At 52.6% G+C, this 15,760-nt stretch overlaps 1 protein-coding gene across 2 annotated transcripts in view; it reads left to right on the top strand.

Annotated features, from left to right (window-relative positions):
• The window catches only part of SLC44A2 (solute carrier family 44 member 2), a 54,257-nt gene extending 40,238 nt beyond the window's left edge, over positions 1–14,019 (top strand). Inside the window, exons 11-22 of one of the 2 annotated variants that reach the window (XM_023194141.3) lie at positions 3,335–3,466; positions 3,553–3,652; positions 3,741–3,833; positions 4,009–4,093; positions 4,890–5,152; positions 5,229–5,323; positions 6,192–6,295; positions 6,404–6,477; positions 6,571–6,641; positions 6,775–6,863; positions 11,818–11,902; positions 12,349–14,019. In XM_023194141.3, coding sequence (XP_023049909.2) covers positions 3,335–3,466; positions 3,553–3,652; positions 3,741–3,833; positions 4,009–4,093; positions 4,890–5,152; positions 5,229–5,323; positions 6,192–6,295; positions 6,404–6,477; positions 6,571–6,641; positions 6,775–6,863; positions 11,818–11,902; positions 12,349–12,470 — 1,313 coding nt within the window. In that variant the 3' untranslated portion in view covers positions 12,471–14,019. The remainder of the gene's footprint in view (positions 1–3,334; positions 3,467–3,552; positions 3,653–3,740; positions 3,834–4,008; positions 4,094–4,889; positions 5,153–5,228; positions 5,324–6,191; positions 6,296–6,403; positions 6,478–6,570; positions 6,642–6,774; positions 6,864–11,817; positions 11,903–12,348) is intronic. The other variant, XM_023194142.3, reaches the window with a different exon arrangement.
• The last annotated feature ends 1,741 nt before the right edge of the window (positions 14,020–15,760 follow it).

Genomic DNA, 15,760 nt, shown 5'->3' with positions numbered 1-15,760 from the left:
AAGTGCTGGGATTACAGGCGTGAGCCACTGCGCGCGGCCTTATTATTTTTTTTTTTTGAGATGGAGTCTCGCACTGTTGTCCAGGCTAGAGTGCAGTGGCACAATCTCAGCTCACTGCAACCTTCGCCTCCCGGGTTCAAGCAATTCTCCTGCCTCGGTCTCCTGAGTAGCTGAGATTACTGCCCCCCCCCCCCCCCCCCCCCGGCTAATTTTTTTTTTTTTTTTTTGTATTTTTGTATTTTTAGTAGAGATGGAGTTTCACCATGTTGGTCAGGCTGGTCTCGAACTCCTGACTTTGTGATCTGCCCACCTTGGCCTCCCAAAGTGCTGGGATTACAGTTGTGAGCCACCACACTCAGCCAACCCCATCTCTATTAAAAATACAAAATTAGCTGGGCGTGGTAGCTCATGCCTATGATCCCAGCTACTTGGGAAGCTGAGGCAGAAGAATCACTTGAACTCGCGAGTTGGAGGTTGCCATAAGCCGAGATTGTGCCATTGGACTCCAGCCTGGGCAATAATAGTGAAACTCCGTCTTAAAAAAAAAAGAAGGCCGGGCGCGGTGGCTCAAGCCTATAATCCCAGCACTTTGGGAGGCCGAGACGGGCGGATCACGAGGTCTGGAGATCGAGACCATCCTGGCTAACACAGTGAAACCCCGTCTCTACTAAAAAAACAAAAAAGAAACTAGCCGGGTGAGGTGGCGGGCGCCTGTGGTCCCAGATACTCGGGAGGCTGAGGGAGGAGAATGGCGTAAACCCGGGAGGCGGAGCTTGCAGTGAGCTGAGATCCGGCCACTGCACTCCAGCCTGGGCGACAAAGTGAGACTCCATCTCAAAAAAAAAAAAAGAAAATAGTGGTTTCTAGGCAGGTCTTGGTGGTTTATGCCTGTAATCCCAGCGCTTTGGGAGGCTGAAGCAGGAGATTGACTTGAGCCCAGGAGTTTGAGGATGCAGTGAGCCATGTTCAAGCAACTGCATTCCACCCTGGGCAACACGGTGAGATCCCATTGCCAAAAATAAATTTAAGGCCAGGCGCCGTGCCTCACACCTGTAATGCCAGCACTTTGGGAGGCTGAGGTGGGTGGATCACTTAAGGTGGAATTCGAGACCAGGCTGAACAACATGGTGAAACCCCATCTCTAATAAAAATACAAAATTAGATGGGCATGGTGGCACACACCTGTAATCCCAGCCACTTGGGAGGCTGAGGCGGGAGAATCTCTTGAATCTGAGAGGCAGAGGTTGTAGCAAGCTGAGATCGTGCCATTGCACTCCAGCCTGGGCGACAGAGTGAGACACTGTCTCAAAAAAAAAATTAAATAAATAAATAATAATAATAATTTTTAAATTATCTGGGGGCTGGGCACAGTGGCTCCCGCCTGTCATTCCAGCACTTTGGGAGGCCAAAAGGCAGATCATGAGGTCAGGGGATTGAGACCATCCTGTCTAACAGGATGAAACCCTGTCTCTAGTAAAAATAGAAAAAATTGGCCAGGCTTGGTGGTACGTGCCTATAGTCCCAGCTACTTGGGAGGCTGAGGCAGGAGAATCACTTGGACCTGGAAGGCAGAGGTAGCAGTGAGCCAAGATCGTGCCACTGCACTCCAGCCTGGGTGACAGAGGGAGACTCCGTCTCAAAAAAAAAAAAGAAAAAAAATTAGCTGTATGCACCTGTAGTCTCAGCGACTTGGGAGGCTGAGGTGGGAGAATAGCTTGAGCCTAGGAAGCTGAGGCTGCAATGAGCTATGATGGCACCACTGCAGTCCAGCCTGTATGACAGAGGTAGACCCTATCTTAAAGTAATAGTAATATACTCAATACAACCAAAAAAATAGTGGTTTCTAGCTGGGTGTTGGCATTTTAGGTAGCTTGATTTTTTTTTTACTTTGTCTCCCAAAGTGCTGCGATTATAAGCATGAGCCACCACACCATGCCTGTCTTTTTTTTTTTTTTTTTTTTCCGAAACGGAGTCTCACCCTGTCGCCCAGGCTGGAGTGCAGTGCAGTGGCGCAATCTTGGCTCACTGCAACTTCTCCTTCCCGGGTTGGAGTCATTCTCCTGCCTCAGCCTCCCAAGTAGCTGGGACTCAGGCATGTGCCACCACGCCCAGCTAATTTTTTGTATGTTTAGTAGAGACGGGGTTTCATGGTGTTAGCCAAGATGGTCTCGATCTCCTGACCTTATGATCCACCTGCCTTGGCCTTCCAAAGTACTGGGATTATAGGTGTGAGCCACTGTGCCTGGCCAAGCCTGTCTTTATTTTATAATTATAGTTTGCAAGCTAAGAAGAATGCTGAAAATTTCTAATGCTGCTCTACATATTAATACCCAGGCCACTCCCATGAATCACTGTTACATGGTGGCGAGGGAATCAGAGAGAGGTCTTAGCCATGCAGCATCCTGACACCTGCTCATTCATTCATTCATTAAGCAGCTATCCTGGCTGAGCATGGTGGCTCACGCCTGTAATCTCAGTACTTTGGGAGGCTCAGGTGGGCGGATCACCTGAGGTCAGGAGCTGGAGACCATCCTGGCCAACATGGCAAAACCCTGTCTCTACTAAAAAATACAAAAATTAGCTGGGCATGGTAGCGGGCACCTGTAATCCCAGCTACTCGGGAGGCTGAGGCAGGGAGAATCTCTTGAACCCTGGAGGTGGAGGTTGCAGTGAGCCCAGATCGTGTCGCTGCACTCCAGCTTGGGTGACAGAGTGAGCCTCCGTCTCAAAAAAGAGAAGTTGCCGGGCGCGGTGGCTCAAGCCTGTAATCCCAGCACTTTAGGAGGCCAAGACGGGTGGATCACGAGGTCAGGAGATCGAGACCATCCTGGCTAACCCTGTGAAACCCCGTCTCTACTAAAAAATACAAAAAACTAGCCAGGCGAGGTGGCGGGCACCTGTAGTCCCAGCTACTCGGGAGGCTGAGGCAGGAGAATGGCGTGAACCCGGGAGGCGGAGCTTGCAGTGAGCTGAGATCACGCCACTGCACTCCAGCCTGGGTGACAGAGTGAGACTCCGTCTCAAAAAAAAAAAAAAAAAAAAGAGAAGTTAGACCATGGCAGCACATGATTATGATTCCAAGTAGGGGGAAAGGTTCTGGAAGGTCTCCTGTGAAGGTGACACTTGAGCAGTGACCTAAAGATGTGTGGGATCCAGCCATGGGGAGAGAATGCACCGGGCGGTGGAAATTGCAAGTGTAAAGTCCCTGAGGCAGGGGCTAGAAAAGGCAGCCTCTCAGCCTTGATGTTTGCTTCTGTTAAATGCGGGCAGTTGTAGCGCTTTGCAAAGTTGCAGGAGGCATTGGTGGACTGAGCTTGTGGTTTCCCCCATGCAGGAATATTTCACTGCTACATGGAATACTCCCGACTGCGTGGTGAGGCTGGCTCTGATGTCTCTTTGGTGGACCTCGGCTTTCAGACGGATTTCCGGGTGTACCTGCACTTACGGCAGACCTGGTTGGCCTTTAGTGAGTCACAGTCTCCCAATCCTGCCCCCACATGAGGCCTTGGAGGGAGTGGGGAGCCCAGGCAGCTCAGCCTTTGCCCTTTGCAGTGATCATTCTGAGTATCCTTGAAGTCATTATCATCTTGCTGCTCATCTTTCTCCGGAAGAGAATTCTCATCGCGATTGCACTCATCAAAGAAGCCAGCAGGTGGGGGCCAGGGGGCCAGGGGTCAGGATGGAGCCTTCCCTAGAGTTGTGTCTTTTGCCCTGATGCCTGTGTCTCTGCTCCTCCCTAGGGCTGTAGGATATGTCATGTGCTCCTTGCTCTACCCACTGGTCACCTTCTTCTTGCTGTGCCTCTGCATCGCCTACTGGGCCAGCACTGCTGTGTATCCGCCCCCAGACACCAATCTCCGACCCTGGGGATGGCTAAAGACCAACTTTGCCCAGAAGTGACCTGCGTCTTAGGGACAGGGCTGGAAACTGGTGGGATAATGGATTCTTTCCCACGAAAGTCCCTGGGGTCCTCAGTCCTAGACCTCTGCTTCCTTAATGAACCTCCAGCTTCCTGTCCACTTCCAATGAAGCGGTCTATAAGATCTTTGATGATAGCTCCTGCTCACTTACTGCAAAAACCTGCAACCCAGAGGTGGGCGTCCCCAGGGTGGGGAGGGCAGGTATTGCCCCAGAAGGCCCCGGATGATTTTAAACCTCTCATGTCCCCTTGGAGGTTCAGCAAGCAATTGGCTCCTGTTGCATGTCCTGTGCTGGGTGTGGGGGAGGACGCACGGTGGGGAAGAGACTCTCTAACTGGATTAAACAACTTCCCAGGACAACCTGGCTTCCTCTCTTCAGCTTGCCCTGGCCTTCACCCTGGGTGCTAAATCACCCATTTTCCCCTCCTTCCTTTTGTTTTTTATGAGACAGAGTCTCACTCTGTCGCCAGGCTGGAGTGCAGTGGCATGATCTCAGCTCCCTGCAACTTCCAACTCCCTGGTTCAAGCAATTCTCCTGCCTCAGCTTCCCGAGTAGCTGGGATTACAGGCACACACCAGCACGCCAGGCTAATTTTTGTATTTTTAGTAGAGACAGCGTTTCACCATGTTGGTCAGGATGGTCTCAATCTCCTAACCTTGTGATCCACCCGCCTCTGCCTCTCAAAGTGCTGGGATTACAGGCGTGAGCCACCTCGCCCGGCCCATTTTTCCCCATTTGATTTCCTGTCTCCATTCCCTCTTCTTGACCCCAGTGATGGCCACTTCTTGTTTCTAGAATCCCTTCCTTTGCACAAGCTGTGTTCCAAACCCTTAGTTCCTTCACTTAACTCTGATCCTTATGTCTCCTGTCCTACCTCATGGTTTTCCTGGCCCCACACCTGATGCTCAGAGCCCATTGTGAACCCCTGGCGCCTCTTTTTGGACTCGGTTCTCCCTTCTCTCCCACAGACCTTCCCCTCCTCCAATGAGTCCCGCCTATGCCCCAATGCCCGTTGCCAGTTCGCCTTCTACGGTGGCGAGTCGGGCTACCACCGGGCCCTGCTGGGCCTGCAGATCTTCAATGCCTTCATGTTCTTCTGGTTGGCCAACTTCGTGCTGGCTCTGGGTCAGGTCACACTGGCCGGGGCCTTTGCCTCCTACTACTGGGCCCTGCGCAAGCCGGACGACCTGCCGGCCTTCCCGCTCTTCTCTGCCTTTGGCCGGGCTCTCAGGTAGGCTGGCGTTCCGGGCAGGATGGGGTGGAGGACAAGGCCTGGCCCAGCCACCGACCACCCCCTCGGCCCGCAGGTACCACACGGGCTCCCTGGCCTTTGGCGCGCTCATCCTGGCCATTGTGCAGATCATTCGTGTGATACTGGAGTACCTGGATCAGCGGCTGAAAGGTACGGCCCACCCACGGCTCGCATTAGCTCCTGTTGGGGGACAAGGCTGAATAGCAAACCAGGTGGGCGGTGCCAAGATCATAGCACAGTGATGGGTTTCTGTCTATGCCGCGGGGGAGCTCAGGAGTTGACGTGATTGGGTCCTGCGATGGAGGAGCAAACCAGAGAACCTACTGGGTGGAATTCTTGCTGTTGAGGGGACAGGCCCAAGAGGCCTGGCCCACCATTGGTTATTGCTAGAGTGAATTGGAGTGGGATATATTTGCGCTGAAGGAAGCAGGAATAAAACTGGTTTATTAGCTGAGCGCCGTGACTCACGCCTATAATCCCAGCACTTTGGGAGGCTGAGGTGAGCGGATCACCTGAGGTCAGGAGACCAGCCTGGCCAACATGGTGAAACCCCATCTCTACTACAAATACAAAAATTAGCCAGCCATGGTGGTGTGCGTGTCTGTAGTCCCAGCTACACGGGAGGCTGAGAGAGGAGAATCACTTGAACCCCGGAGGTGGAGGTTGCAGTGAGCGGAGATCTAGCGACTGCACTTCAGCCTGGGAAACAGAGCGAGACTCCATTTCAAAAAAAAGAAAAAAAAAAACTGGTTTATTTTTCTTAGAGGAAGGGCTGTGGGGCTGGGATTGATTGTACTTTGCTTTAGAGACAGGATCTCTCTCTGTCGTCCAGGCTGGAGTGCAGTGGTACCATCATGGCTCACTGCGGTCTCAAACTCCTGGGCTCAAGTCCCTGTCTCTTTGACAGCATGGACTCAGGAGACCTGGACATTGGCAAGTGTGTGTGATAGGGAAGAGGGGATCCCTTCCAAGTCAGGCGGTGTCCCCTCACTTCTGCATCCTTTCCCTTCTCTTCCAGCCGCAGAGAACAAGTTTGCCAAGTGCCTCATGACCTGTCTCAAATGCTGCTTCTGGTGCCTGGAGAAGTTCATCAAATTCCTCAATAGGAATGCCTACATCATGGTGAGTGGGCCTGGGACCCCCAACCAACCCACCAGCTCCTGCTGGGTGAGAGGACCACCCCCCATGCCCACCCAGTGGGTCTGATCTCTCCCTCCCACTCTCCTCCAGATTGCTATCTACGGCACCAATTTCTGCACCTCGGCCAGGAATGCCTTCTTCCTGCTCATGAGAAACATCATCAGGTCAGGAATCAGCACCGTCTTCCTCCTGCCACCTCCCTCTTCCCCTAGTCCCTGAAGCCAGCATTAACACCTGCCCCTCACTGTCCCCTGCAGAGTGGCTGTCCTGGACAAAGTTACCGACTTTCTCTTCCTGTTGGGCAAACTTTTGATCGTTGGCAGTGTGGGTGAGTGCCACCCACCTCGCCTCTCAGAGTGTGGGAGCCTGATTTCTGTCTTCTGTGATGGGTGTCATCTTCTTAGGAGGCTGTTTCCTATATCCAGAACGCTTCACTATCTTGCTTTCTTCTCCTTCTCCAGGGATCCTGGCTTTCTTCTTCTTCACCCACCGTATCAGGATCGTGCAGGATACAGCACCACCCCTCAATTATTACTGGGTTCCTATACTGGTATGGACCTCTGGGGAGAGATGGGGGTTTGGGAAGAAAGAGGTGTTGGGATTTGCTTGGTCTTCTTCTTCTTTTTTTTTTTTTTTTGAGACGGAGTCTTGCTCTGTGGCCCAGGCTGGAGTGCAGTGGCGCGATCTCAGTTCACTGCAAGCTCCGCCTCCCGGGTTCACGCCATTCTCCTGCCTCAGCCTCCGGAGTACCTGGGACTACAGGTGCCCGCCACCTCGCCCGGCTAGTTTTTTTTTTTTTTTTTTTTGTATGTTTTAGTAGAGACGGGGTTTCACCGTGTTAGCCAGGATGGTCTCGATCTCCTGACCTCGTGATCCGCCCATCTCGGCCTCCCAAAGTGCTGGGATTACAGGCTTGAGCCACTGCACCCGGCCGATTGGTCTTCTTTGACTAGATAAATGTGGATAGAGGTCAGAGGTGGGGAATTGATTATTTATTCAGATCACAAACTTTTTGTTAGTTTTTGCATCAGAGTCTTGCCCTGTTGCCCTGACTGGGGTGCAGTTGTGCAATCTTGGCTCACTGCAACCTTTGCCTGCTGGGTTCAAGGGAATTTTCAAGCTTCTGCCTCCCGAGTAGCTGGGATTACAGGCGCCTGCCCCCACACCTGGCTAATTTTTGTATATTTATTTTTTAATTTTAATTTAATCTTTTTTTTTTTCTTTCTTTTTTGAGACAGACTCACTCTATTGCCCAGGTTGGAGTGCAGTGAAACGATCTTGGCTCACTGAAACCTCTACCTCCCTAGTTCAAGCAATTCTCGTGCCTCAGCCTGTTGATTAGCTGGGATCACAGGCATACGCCACCACACCTGGCTAATTTTTTTTGTTTTTTTGAGACAGAGTTTCACTCTTGTTGCCCAGGCTGGAGTGCAATGGGGGTGATCTCTCGGGTCACTACAACCTCCACCTCCCGGGTTCAAGCAATTCTTCTGCCTCAGCCTCCTGAGTAGCTGGGATTATAGGCATGCGCCATCACGTGTGACTAATTTTATATTTTTAATAGACATGGGGTTTCTCCACGTTGGTCAGGCTGGTCTCGTACTCCCAACCTCAGGTGATCCGCCCACCTGGGCCTCCCACAGTGCTGGGATTATGGGCATGAGCCATCACACCCGGCTAATTTTTGTATATTTAATAGAGATGGGGTTTCACCATGTTGGCTGGGATGGTCTCAAACTCCTGACCTCAAGTGATCCGCCCGCCTCGGTCTCACAGAGTGCCGGGATTGCAGGTGTGGCCCACCACCCCCGACCTCGGACCACAGACATTATTGAGCACCTACTGTGTATTTGGCATCGAGGTGGAGGGCTTCCCTCTAAAGGTTTGGGGGTAAACAGATATTCCTCCATGATGATATTGGTGAATGTATGATTGCAGACTGGGATACGCCACTAGTATGTACAGCACAGGGAACTGTTTGAACCTGTGGTGGAGGATCTGGGCAGGTGTGGGGGTCCAGGTGGTGCCATGCAGGTGATGTTGGATCCGAGATCTGAAGCTGTAGGCAATATCCAGGCAGAGGGAATGACAAATATAGTGGCCCTGAGGTGCGAGTGTGCCAGGAACAGTAAGGAAAGCAGTGGGTCTGATGTGGAAGGAGTAAAGAAGTGAAGATAGGGACCGGGTGCGGTGGCTCACACCTGTAATCCCAGCACTTTGGGAGGCTGAGACAGGTGGATCACTTGAGGTCAGGAGTTTGAGACTAGCCTGGCCAGCATGGCGAAATCCCATCTCTACAAAAAAATACAAAAATTAGCCAGTTGTGGTTGCAGGCGCCTGTAATCCCAGCTACTCGGGAGGCTGAGCCAGGAGAATTGCTTGAACCTGGGAGACAGAGGTTGCAGTGCGCCGAGACCACGACACTGCACTCCAGCCTCGGTGACAGAGTGCCCAGTGCTAGGAGGACAAAAAAAAAAAAAGCCGGGCGCGGTGGCTCAAGCCTGTAATCCCAGCACTTTGGGAGGCCGAGACGGGCGGATCACGAGGTCAGGAGATCGAGACCATCCTGGCTAACACGGTGAAACCCCGTCTCTACTAAAAATACAAAAAACTCACTCCAGCCCGGGCGACAAAGCAAAACCCCCGCCCCAAAAAAAAAAAAAAAAAAGGTGGAGATACGGCCAAGGAGGTAATAAGGCTGTGGAGTGATTGAACCTTCATTGTAAGGGCAGTATTGTATCTCAGTGTAGGTCTTGAAGCCCAGTGACCTAGTTTCTTATCTTAGATCCTCTATTTGCTAGTTCTAAGATGAGGAAGAGTAATCTTGGGCAAGTGATTGAAACCCTCTAAGGTCCACTGACTTTTTTTTTTTTTTTTTTTTTTTTGAGGTGGAGCCTTGCTTTGTTGCCCAGGCTGGAGTGCAATGGAGTAATCTCTGCTTATCACAGCCTCCACTTCCTGGGTTCAAGCGATTCTCCTGCCTCAGTTCCCCTAGTAGCTGGGATTACAGGCACATGCCGCTGTGCCCGGCTAATTTTTGTATTTTTAGTAGAGATGGGGTTTCACCCTGTTGGTCAGGCTGGTCTCGAACTCCTGAGTTCAGGTGATCCACCCACCTTGGCCTTCCAAAGTGTTGGGATTACAGGCATGACCCCCTGTGCCTGGCCATGATTTCATTGTATTGAATTTGTATTTTATTTTATTTTTATTTATTTATTTTTGAGACGGAGTCTCGCTGTGTCGCCCAGGCTGGAGTGCTGTAGCACGATCTTGGCTCACTGCAAGCTCCGCCTCCTGGGTTCACGCCATTCTCCTGCCTCAGACTCCTGAGTAGCTGGGACCACAGGTGCCTGCCACCATGCCTGGCTAATTTTTTTGCATTTTTAGTAGAGACAGGGTTTCATTGTGTTAGCCAGGATGGTCTTGAACTCCTGACCTCGTGATCCACCTGCCTCAGCCTCCCAAAGTGCTGGGATTACAGGCGTGACCCACCACGCCTGGTGAATTTTTATTTTAATATAATAGAGATAGGCTGGGTGTGGTAGCTCACACTCTACAATAATAATAATAATAATAATAATAATAATAATAATAATAATAATAATAATAGAGGCAGGGTCTCCCTTTATTGCCCAGGCTGGTCTTGAGCTCTGGGCTCAAGGGATCCTCCTGCCTCAGCCTCCCGAAGTGCAAGGACTACAGGTGTGAGCCATCACACCCAGCCAGGTCCACTGACTTCAGTCAACAAATGTTTATCTAGCAGGTACTAAGGCCCTGTGAGTCTTCAGATTGCTAGGGATGTAGCAGTAAATGAGACTGGGTCTAGTGAGGATGTGGGCATTAAACCTGGAAAGCCCTAAACATGCATAAAATTGCAGCTGCACCAAGAGCTCAGGAGGGGTGCCCAGTGCTAGGAGGACAAAAAATAGGCTCTAGAGGCTGGGCATGGTGGCCCACACCTGTAATCCAGCACTTTGGGAGGCCAAGGTGGGCGGATCATGAACGTAGCGAGATCGAGACCATCCTGGCTAACACAGTAAAACCCCGTCTCTACTAAAAATACAAAAAAATTAGTCAGGTGTGCTGGCACATACCTGTCGTCCCAGCTACTCAGGAGGCTGAAGCAAGAGAATCACTTGAACCCGGGAGGTGGAGGTTGCAGTGAGCCGAGATCGTACCACTGCACTCCAGCCTGGACAACAGAGCAAGAGTCCATCTCAGGAAAAAAAAAAAAAAAAAAAAAGGCTCTCAGCCAGACACGGGGGCTCACATGTATAATCCCAGCACTTTGGGAGGCCAAGGCAGGCAGATCGCGTGAGCTTAGGAGTTTGAAACCAGCTTGGGCAACGTGGCAAAACCTCATGTCTACAAAAAAAAAAAAAAATACAAAAATTAGCTGGGTATGGTGGCACATGCCTATAGTCCCAGCTACTTGTAAGCCTGAGGTTGTGAGTACCACTTGAGCCTGGGAGGTCAAGGCTGCAGTGAGCTGAGATGGTGCCACTGCACTCCAGCCTGAACAACACAGTGAGACCCTGTCTCAAAAAAAATAAAAATAAAAATAGAAAAGCCCACTGTGTGTGTCATAGGTGGTTTCCTGGAGGAGGTGGGACTTGAGAATTTGCTCTTTGAGCTGAAAGCAGAAGGTTGATGAGGCATAAATTAGATTTAAGTCAGGGCAATAGCACATGCAGAGGCCCAGGGGTTAAATAAAGCAAGGATGAGACTGGGTGCGGTGGCTCATACCTGAAGTCCCAGCACTTTGAGAGGCCAAGGTGGTCAAAACTCTTAAGCCCAGGAAGGGTAATAATGTGGCAAAAACCCATCTCTACAAAAAATACAAAAGTTAGCCGGGCATGGTGGTGCACATCTGTAATCCCAGCTACTCCGGAAGCTGAGGTGGGAGGAACACTTGAGCCCGGGAGGCAGAGTTTGCAGTGAGCTGAGATCACGCCACTACACTCTAGCCTGGGCTACAGAGTGAGATCGTGAGACCCTGTCTCCAAAAAAAAAAGGCCAGATGCGGTGGCTCACGCCTGTAATCCCAGCACTTTGGGAGGCCAAGGCAGGTGGATCACCTGAGGTCAGGAGTTTGAGACCAGCCTGGCCAACGTGGTGAAACCCCATCTCTACTAAAAATACAAAAATGAGCCTGGCGTGGTGGCGCATGCCTGTAGTCTCAGCTCCTCGGGAGGCTGAGGCAGAACTGCTTGAACTTGGGAGACGGAGGTTGCAGTGAGCCGAGATCACACTATGGCACTCCAACCTAGGCGACAGAGTGAGACTCCGTCTCAAAAAAAAAAAAGAGAGAGAGGGAGAGAGAGAAAGAGGGCTTTGTGTGGATCGAGGGCCCTGCCAGCGGGGGTGAGGGGTTGGGATGTCATTAATCCAAAGAGGATTTCTCAGCAGGGGAAGGACGTGGTCCCAGCGTAGGAGAGACACAGTGGGTGGGGGCTGCTCGGGGAAGGACGTGGAGCAGGGACGGCTTGTTTCTCCTTGCCCAGACGGTGATCGTTGGCTCCTACCTGATAGCACATGGTTTCTTCAGCGTCTATGGCATGTGTGTGGACACGCTGTTCCTCTGCTTCTGTGAGTGACCCCTCACCCCAAACCTTGCTGGGCCCTGAATCCCTTCTTCCCACTGGGCATCACATCACCCTCCAACGGGGAAACACAGTCGCCTGCCCCCAGCTTCCCCGGGGCTTGGCTGTCCCTCGTCCTGGGTCCCCAGCCCGTCTTCCTGGTTTCCTTTTGCGCTTAGAAGCAACTCCAACTTCCTGTCCACTTGCCCAGGCTGCAGCCTGGATGCTGCCCTGGAGCCCACCCGCGCTTCGCAGTTTCTGGCTTTGATGGGGGAGGATCTGTGGCTGCCACTAACTCTGGTTTCTCCAACTGTTTTTTTTTGTTTGTTTGTTTTTTTCGTCTCTCTTCCTCTCCTCCACGCCTGCTGGCTTCCCTGTTCTTCCCTGCCTCCCTCTTTCCCTCCCTTCCTGACCACCCCATTTTCCCCCTGCCGGTTCCCGGGGGGAGCCCAGGTGAGGACCTGGAAAGGAATGACGGCTCTCAGGAGCGACCCTACTTCATGTCGCCCGAGCTGAGAGACATCCTGTTGAAGGGGAGTGCGGAGGAGGGGAAGTGGGCGGAAGCCGAGGAGTAGACAGTGAGGGAGGCTGGCGTGGGGGCCAGGTTTCCTCCATGTAGATTGGGGGTGCATGAAGCGGGGGGGCTTCCTGGCCTGGGTGTGTGGGGATCCTGTGTGTTCCTCGGAGCCCACTAGTCTGCCCCTCTCTGGTCCCAGTGTGTCTGCTTTCTAACCCTCTGAGGCTTCTCTGTGACCCTTGTCCACCCACCCTGTCCCCGGAGGCCCCTGCCCGTGGGCTCCCCTCATGCCTCCTGCTCTGGGACCTCTCTCCGCAGTGGAGGACCTGGAGAGGAATGACGGCTCAGCCGAGAGGCCTTACTTCATGTCTTCCACCCTCAAGAAACTCTTGAACAAGACCAACAAGAAGGCAGCGGAGTCCTGAAGGCCCCACGCTCCCCACCTCTCAAGGAGCCTCACGCCGCAGGGTGCTCAGTAGCTGGGTCTGTTCCCCCAGCCCCTTGGGCTCACCCGAAGTCCTATCACTGCCGCTCTGCCCCCTCCCCATGAGCCAGATCCCACCAGTTTCTGGACCTGGAGAGTCTGGGGTATCTCCTTATGCCAAGGGGCGCTTGGAGTTTTCATGGTTGTCCCTCAAGACTACGAGAAATGAGTAAAAACCCAGTGGGGCCTCTTGCCGTCTGGGATGGCGTGTGGCCCGACCTCCGCAAGCTCCCTCCTCATGCTTCCTGCCCCCCGCTTACACGACAACGGGCCAGACCACAGGAAGGATGGTGTTTGTGTCTGAGGGAGCTGCTGGCCGCAGTGAACACCCACGTTTATTCCTGCCTGCTCTGGCCAGGACTGAACCCCTTCTCCATACCTGAACAGTTGGCTCAAGGGCCACCAGAAGCATTTCTTTATTATTATTATTTTTTAACCTGGACATGCATTAAAGGGTCTATTAGCTTTTTTTCCATCTGTCTCAACAGCTGAGATGGGGCCGCCAAGGAGTGCCTTCCTTTTGCTCCCTCCTAGCTGGGAGTGACTGGGGTGGGAGTGTGTGTGCCCAGGTGGGGGTATCTCCTGGCTGGGAAGGAGGGAGAGGGAAGGAGACTTTTGCTTGCAGGGGTTGGCAGTGGAGAGCGGGCTGGAGAGGAGATTGCTAATAGCTGTTTAATGGAAACCTGCTGGGCTGGAGGGAGTTAGGCTGAATTTCCCAGCTTCCTCTGCCAGTTATTGACACAGCTCTCTTTGTAAGAGAGGAAAGAAACTGAACGCACCCAAGGGATGATTTCAGGGGGAGAGGTGGAGGGCAGATGCCCTGGGCAAACCGGGCCCCTCTGCCCACACACCTCGTTTGATGATCCTTTTGCCAAACTTGTCGAACTCAGGGGACCTGGCTTCCTGGTTGCCCCTCTGCCATATTCCAAGGCCCCCTCAGACTTCACGTCTCTGCTCATCAGCACTGTCCCAGGATCCTGGAGAGGGAGAACCCCCGGCCCCAGGGGAAAGAAGGGGGGGTCTCCCATTTCCTGTGTCTGCGCCAGCCCTGCCCCCATTACGTCTGCACACCCCTGCGTGTAACTGCATTCCAACCACTAATAAAGTGCCTATTGTACAGGTCCAGGCCTGGTGTGTTTGTAGGGGGCAGTGAGCCAGTGGGCGGCTGGTAGGGGGAACCCCAGCTTGCAAGGCCCTAGGAGTCTCTGAGCTGTGGCGATTCTCTCAAAAGGCAGGAGGAGGGGGCAGGAAACCCACTGGCTGCTGGCTCTGCCTGAATTCCAACCTTCAGGCAGCTCAGATTTCCCCTGATTAGGCCCTAATCCCTAGATGCCAGAAGGCAGAGGTAGCCTGTCCACCTCCCCTATCACCCATCCTGGACACGTGCCCCCAGGGCCCAGGCACCTGAGGTCCTGCAGTCTATGCTCCCCAGCTACTTTGGATCTGCAAAGGGACCGCCCTTGGGGGTGGGCCCTGCTGCCTAGAAGCTCGCTGCTGCCCCCTCGTGCCAGCTGCCTGTGTCAGTCACCTCCAGACACTCCGCCCCAATATTTCAACTGTTTTGCTCTCCACTCCCCCTTCTCGGGGAATTTTTGTTCAATATCCACTTTTTTTTTTTTTCAGACAGTCTCGCCCTGTCACCCAGGTTGGACTGCAGTGGTGCAATCTCAGCTCACTGCAACCTCCGCCTCCCAGGTTCAAGCGACTCTCCTGCCTCAGCCTCTCAAGTAATTGGGATTACAGGTGCATGCCACCACGCCTGGCTAATTTTTTTGTGTTTTTAGTAGAGATGGGGTTTCGCCATGTTGGGCAGGCTGGTCTCGAATTCCTCACTTCAGGTGATCTGCTCGCCTCGGCCTCCCAAAGTGCTGGGATTACAGGTGTGAGCCACCTCGCCCAGCCTTTTTTTTTGAGACAGGGTCTCACTCTGTGGACGAAGCTTAAGTGCAGTGGTGCAATCATGGCTCACCGCAGCCTCAGGTGATCCTCCCACCTTAGCCTCCCGAGTAGCTGGGATGGGAGGTACACACCACACGTAAGTTTTGTATTTTTTGTAGAGATTGGGTTTTACCATATTGCCCGTGCTGGGTTTTTTTTGTTTGTTTGTTTTTGAGACAGAGTCTCCCTTTGTGGCCCAGGCTGGAGTGCAGTGGCACAGTCTCAGCTCACTAAACCTCCTGGGTTCAAGTGATTCTCGTGCTTCAGCCTCCCAAGTAGCTGGTATTACAGGCACTCACCACGACATCCAACTAATTTGTTTGTTTGTTTGTTTTTTTGAGACGGAGTCTTGCCCTGTTGCCCAGGCTGGAGTGCAGCGGCGTGATCTCGGCTCACTGCAAGCTCCGCCTCCTGGGTTCACGCCACTCTCCTGCCTCAGCCTCCCAAGTAGCTGGGACTACAGGCGCCCATCACCACGCCCGGCTAATTTTTTGTATTTTTAGTAGAGACCGCGCCACTGCACTCCAGTCTGGGCGACAGGGCGAGACTCCGTCTCAAAAAAAAAAAAAAAATAGCTCCTGGCGGCCAGGCGCAGTGGCTCACGCCTGTAATCCCAGAACTTTGGGAGGCTGAGGAGGGCGAATCACGAGGTCAGGAATTCAAGACCAGCCTGGCCAACATGGTGAAAACCTGCCACTACTAGAAATACAAAAATTAGCCAGGCATGGTGGCACACACCTGTAATCCCAGCTACTTGGGAGGCTGAAGCAGGAGAATTGCTTGAACCCTGGAGGCAGAGTTTGTGGTGAACCGAGATGACACCATTGCACTCCAGCCTGGGCAACAGAGCGAAACTGTCTCAGAAAAAAAAAAAAAAAAGAATGGTGGTACGATATATATAGCATAAAATTTTTTCTCTCTCTCTC

The sequence above is a fragment of the Piliocolobus tephrosceles genome, chromosome 21, assembly GCF_002776525.5.
Source record: "Piliocolobus tephrosceles isolate RC106 chromosome 21, ASM277652v3, whole genome shotgun sequence".
In the NCBI taxonomy this organism is placed as follows: Eukaryota; Metazoa; Chordata; class Mammalia; order Primates; family Cercopithecidae; genus Piliocolobus; species Piliocolobus tephrosceles.
The sequence above is the reverse complement of the archived record's forward strand: the minus strand, read 5'-3'. Positions and strand labels throughout refer to the sequence as shown.